The 9,797-nt window shown below is 41.7% G+C and overlaps 1 protein-coding gene across 1 annotated transcript; it reads left to right on the top strand.

Moving 5' to 3' along the window:
• Positions 1–569: 569 nt before the first annotated feature.
• Positions 570–2,132, top strand: ABRACL (ABRA C-terminal like). The gene is made up of 2 exons (XM_009878106.1): positions 570–631; positions 1,773–2,132. Exons 1-2 carry the CDS (start codon positions 571–573, stop codon positions 1,955–1,957), a joined length of 246 nt encoding a protein of 81 aa, XP_009876408.1. The 5' UTR covers position 570; the 3' UTR covers positions 1,958–2,132.
• The last annotated feature ends 7,665 nt before the right edge of the window (positions 2,133–9,797 follow it).

The following is a 9,797-nucleotide window of genomic DNA, read 5'->3' as shown; positions in this document are numbered from 1 at the left end:
GCGTTGCCACCTACTAAGTTGTATAGGGCTAAACTGTTGCAAGTCAAAGAGGAGCACAGGGTAAGTTTGGCAGTGTAGCAGTTCCTTGGGATCCTATGAATGGAAGTTAAATGTTGGCCTTCGTAGGGTGATTGCGTGGTTTGCCTCTGGTTCAATTCTGGTCTTGGTAGCTGCGCTCTTTTTGGGCACCGCAAAGTGGCAAAGCCCCTGAAGACATGTGACGTTACCAGAATGCTCCGATTCTGTGGCAGCCTAAGCTCAGTCAAACAACCTCCCCGCACTAATCTGCCCACAGTTTTCATATTTTGAGGTTAGCTCCTTGTTTTTGTGCCTAGAATGTATCAAGGTTGTAGTTTCTGTTCATTTCCCCTGGAATGTGGAGACGTGGAAGCTCTTTACCCATTCAAGACTGAAACCTCTGGTTATCCTGTAGCCATGTGTCTGCAGGCTACTGGGATTTGCAGAGTACGGTGAGATTCCTGAAGAACCGAGAACAGGCTAGGAATGGTGCAAAGGATTTACGGGTCTCCTAATAACTTTGCCAAAATTTATTTTTCTTTTTAGATCACAATGAATGTGGAACATGAAATTAGCCTCTTAGTTGAGGAGATTCGGCGGCTGGGAACCAAAAGTAAGTATTGTAGTATCTCTGACTGTACAGATTTAGTCACGTTGTACATACATGTCTGTATATGGCATGCATGTCGTACACATGTAGACTTATCAACCTCTGAACTTGGCAAATTTAATTAAGCAGGCTCAGGTAACCTGGAAACTTGCATATATAGTTAATGTTGGACTGTATGGTACCGCCTGCATCTCATCCTCTACAGTAGTTCTGTTACGAGGTTAAACATTTAAGCCTCTGCAGCACAGGGGATGGAGACCGGAAGTCCTGCTCCCACTAAAATCGGCTGCAAAATTACTCTTTTCTTTAGGCTTCCAATACTTGCTGCAGCTGTCAAAGAAGAAAGTTGCACCTTTTCCTTCCACCTACTTTCCTCGGTAACTTCTGAACTTCAGAATTCATACACTTCGGTTGTGTTCATCACAGTATTATTTGGAAATAATTGATTTATATGCTTAAATGTAATCCAGGAGTTATAGGTGTAGTTCCAACCTTCCTTAAGCTTGCTTAGAAGGTAGCCTTATCTCCTAAAATTGTTTTCATTGTTAAAACTCCTCCTCCCTTCATATTTATGCAATTTCTGGATGTGTTACTTGCTCATGTATTTCAGTTCTGATGTGATTTTGTTCAGTTCTTTTTTTTCAGAACCTAAACAGATGTGTATGTCTTGTGTTTAGTATCCCTGTGTCTGCCTTTTAGGAATAACCTAGATAACCTTTATGCTTTGTGTGAGAAATGAATTTGCAGTGCAGCTTTTTCGATGTGAGCCTTAAATATTAATAAGTGGGAAAAATATATTTGAAAAAATGTTTTAACATTTTATTTTGAACTAATTTCCTCCTTATGCTTTGAAGAGGTTCAATAGCCTGTGCTGGTCGTAAGTTTCATAAAGTCATCAGTAAAAATAAATATAGCAGATAAGCAATCCTTGATACGAGTCTCTGGAAAAAGGAGGAAGTCCTAGCAGTCAGGAGTCCTGCCTACATACTACTTACTGTCAGCATTGGTAGTATGTTCCCCAGTAAATTGGGAAGCACCATGAGGCTTACTTTCAGCATTCTGTCTGCATGTCACCTTGTTTCCTCGGTAATCTCCTAACTGAAAGAAAATCTGCATGTGTTTTCCTGTTTTAATTTTGATTTAGATGCTGATGGACAAGTGAGCGTGAAATTTGGCGTGCTCTTTGCTGATGAAAAGTGTGCCAACCTCTTTGAAGCCCTAGTGGGAACTCTTAAGGCTGCAAAGCGAAGGAAGATTATAACTTATCAAGGGGAGCTACTTTTACAAGGTGTTCATGACAATGTTGATATCATACTGCTGCAGGACTGATGCAGTGTTTCAGCTATGCATTAACGGAATTGTTTGAGACAGTGACTTGCAACGTCCTCTGAATAAGGCTGATCATTCTAAGGTGTTCTGATGTATTTTCTATACCTTTATAGTCAAAAGGAAACTATCCTATTTTGTAAAACATTCCCTTTTGTAATTCTTCCTAAAATGGTACTGTATGTGAGTAACGTGAAAGATGCCAGATCTCTCTCTCTCTGTTTTTATTTTTTTAAATCTCAGGTAATGCTCTCAAATGTCTGGTGGTTGTTTTCAACATAGGAAGAAGGTGACTGGTAATTTAATGTTTACAAATCAAAATGTGCCATGAAAATATAAAATAAAAGCACATACTTAAATTTATGTAATTCTTACTGCAGTTGTTTCTTTTTTTATTTGCAATCTGAAGTGAAAGCAAACTGAGTTCCTGTAAGGAACATGGTTTAGTAACTGTGCAGAGAAAGCATTGCATCAAGATAGAAATAATTTTGCAGCATGATTCAGTTGAAGAATAACTGTCCTTTGGAGTGACCAGGTTGTGCACAAAAAGCCACAAATTATAGATTTACTGCATTCACCCCTGGCAGTGTAAAATGCTTTCATTTTCTTGTTCTCTAGACTTTTGAAGGAAGTGGGTGAGGAGTTCCCTGTATGCTTTAACACAGCATTAGCCGGAAGATGGTACAGCAGCTTCAGGTTGTGATTATTTTCCTCAGAGAAATCATGCTTTCTCTAAATTACTCCAGGCAGAAAGTGGGAGAAAAAAAAACAACAACCCCTTTTGATTGTTTTTTATCTTAATGCTAATTGTTCTTAACATGTTAAAATACTCCCTGCAGTAGGGAGAAAGAGTTGCTACATAAGGAGAGCAGCAGTGGGTAAGCAGACTGCTAAGCAAACTGCTTACTGCTCTGTGCTTCCACTCTGCAGCGGCAGCTTTTAAAGTAGCAGGATGGGTGAATTTCCCTTTACCCAGCAGCCTTTTACAAGTGCAAAATGCTTGAAAAGTGTCTCCTTATTTCCAGATACAGGAAATGCACACATGGTTATGGAATCTTTTCAAAACTGCCTAATTCCAGCTGCTGCCTCTTTCGTCTTTGTTTGCTTTGCTTCGTGCAACAGGAAAACAACTTAAATGCTGTGTGCAAACAGATTGAGCTGCCTCTGCCTGTGCTGGCCCCAGAATCTGGAGAGCAGGGAAGTGATACGCAGGGAAACTTGAGTTCTCTGGGTCCAAGCCAGCTGGAGCTCAGCACAGCTTACTGGCTCCAGTGCCTGGTCGCTCCAGTGCAGTGATTCTGCTTCCAGACCCGAGCTGACAAGTGCCTGTGCCCCACAGGTGGAAAGAAGGGCTGCTGAGACCCCGGCCTCCTGCATTAGGGGTGAGGCCAGACAGCTCTGCGTTACCAGAAAACCACAGCTGTTTTTTTCCTCTGCCTCTGTTTTGACAAAAGTCCCAGTTGTTGCTGACTTCACAGGATAGCCTGAGTACTGACAGACACTGAGTGCTTTGTGGTTGTCTAAGGTCCTGGTTTTGGTACAGGAGGGTGCCAGCCTGCCCCAGGCAAGATACAGTTGTCTGTGCTTGTTCACAGCAGCTCCTTAAGCATTGAAGGGGCCTCAGTCTTGAAAATTTAATAAGCCCCCACCCCAAACTGGTAAGTTTAAGGCTCAGTGCTAAGTTGGTGCCAGACAGGGCTATGAAGAGACCTCTGTGTCTCTCTCATTTTGGATGTATAACAATGCTAATAAATATATTCGGGGCTTCTGGGAATGCTGTGTAGAAAGAGACAGAGAAACTTGGCACTAAAGCGAATCTGTAACAACCAGAGGAGAATGTGACTGTGTATTGCCCAGGGCAGTAGAGATTCATGTTCCCTGTTTCTGAAAGCAGAAGAGGAACAACATGGACAAGGATGGATATCCAAGATCTTGCACTCAGTGCAACACTTAATGTGTCTACTGGTCCCAGAATTGTGTAAGCTTCTTGACTTCAGGTTGTGTACAATCACTGTTGATTTAGTTTCTAAATTTTGAATTTGCAGAGAAAATCAAATACTAATATTGCTTCACGTGCACGGGACCACACCTGTGTTAAAGAAATAATTACCACAGCAAATGGCCTAGGTAGAAGATGTAGTTCCTGGAGCATTTGACACAATAGTAGAAAAGCTGACTGTGAGGAAGGTGTTACCTATTTTTGTAAACAGCTGGACAATCAGGCTCCTGCGAAGACCAGCCGTGGGTCTGAAAGAAGTTTGTAGGTCAGCCAGGGTCACTAATGGTTCCAAAACAGCAAAACATTCTCCTGACTTTTGACAGCGGCATAAAAATGTCAGTAGGGCTGTTATTTGCCTGTGATAATGCTGGGAAATTAGTGAAAATGTAGTTCAGCTAATTCAGTCTCCGTTTATGTAAGATCCAAGAGCATGGGAGAACCTTGACGAGACGTTAGGTTAACTGTAGACAAATCTAGCTGCTACTACTTAAGATTCTACTACAGTATGTCGTCAGTAGGGACCGTTAGAGTAACTGATGGAGCGGAGTGTACGCGCTCAGCTATTTCCAAGCAAAATTCAGTGACTGGAGATAAATGGGCTTTTCAAAGCAGTTTTGACTAAGCTTTGAAGATGCAAGTTTGTGTAACCTCTGGCGAGGAGTGGTAACATAAACTTCATGGCTCCATTTCTCTTGTGAGCATAGGTTTTTGCTGGGATCTTGAGCAAAGGAACGGTTGAAATGTACGCATTATTATTTTTTACATGCCTCTCATGTTGGAATGAATTTTGAAAATGCATGTTGTGTTTTGCTTGTTTCTTATCTTCCCTCCAAAGCTTTGCTGGAGGCATTCTCTCCTATTCAAGGGATTTCTCTTAGTGACAGCAATGTCACTTCTGCGATTCATATCTGTGTAAAGTTGGTTAACTTTACTTAGTTTCCTTGACACAAAAAAAAAGACTTGAAGAACAAGAGTAAGAGGAGCAGGAAATTCTTATGTGCTGAAAACTGAAAACTGATACTTCGCAGTTTTATTTTAAAATATTTGGATGTTTCAGAGACAGAGATTCTCTTCTGCTCCATCAGCGCAAAGTAAGTATTAAGCATGTTTAAACAGTTGCAGGGCCTTTGCTAAGATGACGCGGTGTGAACCAATGAATGCGACAGGACTGGCCCTGTGGCTCCATATCAAAACACCATTAATGATTATCTTTGTATCATCTCCACCTAGTGAAAAAGAACAGTCCTAAAGGTTTGGTCTACACCCTGCCGCATAATGCACGTTCGATATTGCCTCAAAATCCTCTATCTGGAAATTGTATGATGGGAATCGGTTTCATGGACTTAAAAAAAGCAAATAAGCTCAGCATACATTTATTTTGGAAGCTGGCAAAGCCAGTAATTTTGCAAAATTCATGTTGTTCTTTGTGTCCTTCTCAAGTGAAATGGGATGTTCAGTGTGTAATGGATTTTTTTTTTTTTATGTATGAGAAAGCAAATGTTCCGAAGCCAGCCAGGAAGAGTAGAACTAAAAATAAACAAAGCAATTTGAAGGAAAATGAACCCCTAGACGAAAAAGTATGTTTTGGTGCTCTGGCAGCTGTTTGGAAGGCGTGATCTGGCTAGGTTGAGGAATATGACATTGGTGACCCAGTGACATATTTAAGCCTGCATACCTTTCAGGATGAAAGTCAGTACAACATACTTTGTTTTGCAACCCAAAATATGATAATATGTGCAAAAATACCCTTCTTTTTCTCCTGCTCCCCTACTGACCAGTCAATTTTTACTTTGGAAACTGTCCATTAAGCTTATGAAAAAGACCCAAACTGTCCCCTTTGGTGCATTTATTATGTGCCAGAGAAAAAGAGGACAAGAGAACTGCTTAGTGCTCTCCAATACATGCAGGCAAGGTCAAAGTCAAGACTGTTAATGTTACAGGTGACACTAAAAAACCCACAGTGGTCTGGTTTTGCTCAAAGGGCTAGCACCCATACCAAGTAGATCTCCTAATTATTTGATTTTCAAGGCAAGATATCTTCAATGCTTTGATCTGAAATGGCATTCTCAAAGAAAATCAATAGTAGGGTGAAGAGCTGCTCTAGTGCAATGATTTCAAGGAATCTGTGTCTTCAGTGTTTCCAGAATTATTTTTTTTAAAAAAGCTGAATGGGTTAGTTAAGGATAAGTGCTTGACTGTTTCTAGAAAGCCGGTGTATTTAAGATACAGTTACGTCAACTGCTTAATGTGAAATTGTTCTAATAAAGTTTTCCTGAGGGTGGCAGTTCAGTTTAGTTCTGCCAGTCTGAGTACGGCTTTAGCCACAAATGCACTGTAGATGCATATTCAAGCAGCTGAACATCTCCCTTATGAGGAAAGGCTGAAGGAGCTGAGTCTGTTTAGTTTGGAGAAGAGGAGGCTGAGGGGTGACCTCATTCATGTTTATAAATATGTCAAGGGGGAGTGTCAGGAGGAGGAAGCCAGGCTCTTCTCAGTGATGTCCAGTGACAGGACAACGAGCAATGGGTACAAGCTGGAACATGGGAGGTTCCACAAAAATATTAGGAAAAACTTCTTCCCTGTGAGGGTGACAGAGCACTGGCACAGGATGCCCAGGGAGGTTGTGGAGTCTCCTTCTCTGGAGACATTCAAAACTCGCCTGGACACGTTCCTGTGTGACCTACTGTAGGTGATCCTGCTCTGGCAGGGGGGCTGGACTAGATGATCTTTTGAGGTCCCTTCCAACCCCTGACATCCTGTGATTCTGTGAAGCTAGGCTCCTAGCAGGTATTTTGAATAACAGACCAGAAGAGGCATCTTCCCACATAGCCTAGATGTCATCACAGATTATGCTTATCTCTGCCGGAGCACCTGAGTGACTCTGGGAAGGTTAAATACCAGACTGGCAACCTGAGGAGGGAGTAGTGCCATCTACAAACACGCTCTGGAGTCCTGTCAGGTCAGATCCGAATCAAACCTCCTTCCAGAAAAATGCTTAAGAGTAAGGCCTGAGCATTTTCCAATGCAGCATTTTCACAAATACAGCAGCATTATGGCCATGACTTTGCTCCTTTTTGGAGCTTACTCCTGCACAACCGCTGCAAGCTGAGTGACGCTAAGAGTCTTAGGGCCATCTTGCTGTGCTTAAAGCTGTTCTGCAGAGAGGACAATAGTATGTACTGTGTATTTGTATATACATATTATGCATATGTATTGGTACAAGTACTCAAAACCTGACTATTTTTTCCCAGTGGGGAAAAACTCTGTAAATGACAATTATGTCTGCATGAGAATATAGTGAACGGCATATTCTGATCTTCGCAAAGTCTACTAAATGCCACAGAAGATCAAATTAGTATAACTGAGAGTATGTATCTTGCAGAATAAGGTCTTTTGTGAAGCATTGGTGATATAAGATATATTGCAAGGTCTTTATTAGTCAAGGAGCCTTGGTCTATCCCTGCCACTAATGTTCTAAAAAGCTTCCTCTGTAAAGCTGTATTTTTGAGCAGAGTAAGTTTTCTTGGAAATCTGCTTTTAATTTTCTTAGGGAACAAAAAAAAAAGGTAATAGCAGTTGAAGACACCACTGTTCAGCAGTTCAGCACTGTGTAGCAGCTGACACAGAAGTTGAGATCCAAACATGGAAATAATTGCATCATAGGTACCTTCAGTGGCATTTGAGTACTTAAGTATGTGACGTCTGCAGGGTGGTCTGGTAACTCCAAGTCGACAGGCACCTAAGGTTTGGCTGGAAAACTTTGCTGGGAACCTGAAATCATCCGAGCCTCCATATACCCAGTGGCATTGCCACCTTGTCTGCACTGAACGCCAAAGTGCCTGTCTTGGACTTATGTCCACGGGGGATCAGCACACACTCATGCCTAAACTCCCCTATGATCCACGCTGGGAAGCGTGGATGTTGAGTAGTCCTGAGCCCTGCAAAACCTGTCAGCAGAAGAAGATAAATCAGTGTTAAAAAAGCTGTGCCTTGGGCCCCTTGGGAAATTGGTCTGTGCTCCTGTGTTAACAACACTGACGTTGAACAGTTTTCTTAGAGCCAAGAGTGGGATTCCCCAACCCACGTCTTACTTCGCGCTGTGGAAAACAATGCTGCTCTGTGTGCTTACATCTGTATTGTGTTACACTTGAGCAAGCCCAGCCAGCTGGCCTGATATTGGGGAACTGCCGTAGTGGGACTTCTCAGAATTGTTTTCTTCTCTATAGACACATTTGCCAGTTTGTAGAATCACAGAATGTCTCAAGTTGGAAGGCACCCATAAATTTCTAGCACACATCAGCTTGGTTCCCTCTCATACAAGTTGCACTGAGAAAAGAAGCTCTTAATTATGCTTGGGAACCTATTCATAGATGTGTGCCCTGGTAAGGGTCTTGTTAGCTTTGTTGATGTTACTGAACACATCAGTCTTAAAAGTATAAGAATATGCAGCCCAGAAAATGAAAGGTGGGAAAAAAAAAGGCAATAACACAGTTCCGCTGTCACCACTGAGTTTAGGTCTGTACCCAGTATGCTTTCCTTACATTTTTACAACAGCTAAAGAGAGCAGGCTTTGCATTTAGATGTCACAGCCAGACCTTCCCCTCTGCGGTCGGCAGCCGGAGTGCTGGAAGGATGTAGCAGTGGGGGACAGCCAGGGGTGAAATACGCCCTGAGCTTCTGCAGAAAGGAAACCAAAACCAATTCAATTCAGCAGAAGGAAGAGGAAGTAAATGGTATAAACAGTGCAAAGTAACTGATACTGCGAATTTTTGTTTCATTGCAATCCAGACTGCTAGCATTCATGCAAGCACGTATTTTAAATTGCTGTGTTGACAATCTCCATTTTAAACAAAAAAGGAAACATCACTGAAACTGTCTAGAAAAATCCTGACTTGAGCTGAACCTTGCAAGCCTCGTGTGTTGCTGTCAAGTTTTATGACACTCTCCTTTAAGAAATAAAACTATTCATCTTTGCTTTATTAGTTATACAGCATGGCAATAATCTTGGCCAGATAATGATATCTTGAAGGTAAAATGCAGACAGTTGGCATTTGATCTATTTATAATAATTTTTTTTAAAAGGCAGTGCCATCCCTTCACTCCCACTCTACTTCTCCCACATACACTCAGCATTTTATGAGTCAGGCTGCAAAAATATCAAGAGGCTGATGTAAAGCTGAGGTGTTGGAAAGTTCTTTTTCAAAGAATGCTTGAGGTACTTTTTCTTTGCCTTCCTATTTTTTCTGGCTGTGAAGGGGTCATGTTTTCAAGCTATTATCTGCAGTAAAAGAGCAAGATTTTTATTAAATATAAAATCTGAGGGTATTGTATGGTCAAGGTGAGGCCACAAGAGAAGTACATTTTTTGGCATCTAATTTCTAAGAATGTTCCTATATTTCATAAGACCTTTATTTTTGCAGATGTTTAGGAATCAAGGGGGCAGTTCACACGTGATCAAGCCATGTATATGGCCGTGGCTGTAGAGGCGAAGGGACAGTCAGTGTGAAAATCACAGGTCTCCTCACTCTAATCCTATCCCCAGCACAGGTAGTTTGTGAGCCATGCAGGCATCATGTCATGATCTTGTGGCTTCATGACCACAGTAGTTAGTAGCTTTCCCAATATTTTTTTTTGTCAGGGATTGTTTTCCACAAGTACAGCGGAGGTGCACCAGAGGTGATATGGTGGTCGACAGAGATATGGAGAGAGGGAAAGATGGTGCAGGGCTCTTCTGGATCTCATTAAGAAAGGCCCAACCACAAAGAGATTAATAAAATAGCCATTTTAATAAGATAGAATAGAGGAACATAGTGAGGAAATCTTGTGTCACTTCAGACCCCGGGC

This window comes from Apaloderma vittatum, unplaced genomic scaffold (genome assembly GCF_000703405.1).
Source record: "Apaloderma vittatum isolate BGI_N311 unplaced genomic scaffold, ASM70340v1 scaffold19900, whole genome shotgun sequence".
NCBI classification, from domain to species: domain Eukaryota; kingdom Metazoa; phylum Chordata; class Aves; order Trogoniformes; family Trogonidae; genus Apaloderma; species Apaloderma vittatum.
This window is presented reverse-complemented; position numbering and strand designations above follow the sequence as displayed.

Coding starts and splice junctions, on each gene's coding strand:
- ABRACL (XM_009878106.1), top strand. CDS start 571: ATGAATGTGGAACATGAAATTAGCCTCTTAGTTGAGGAGATTCGGCGG. Junction 632..1,772: donor TCGGCGGCTGGGAACCAAAA/GTAAGTATTGTA, acceptor ATTTTGATTTAG/ATGCTGATGGACAAGTGAGC.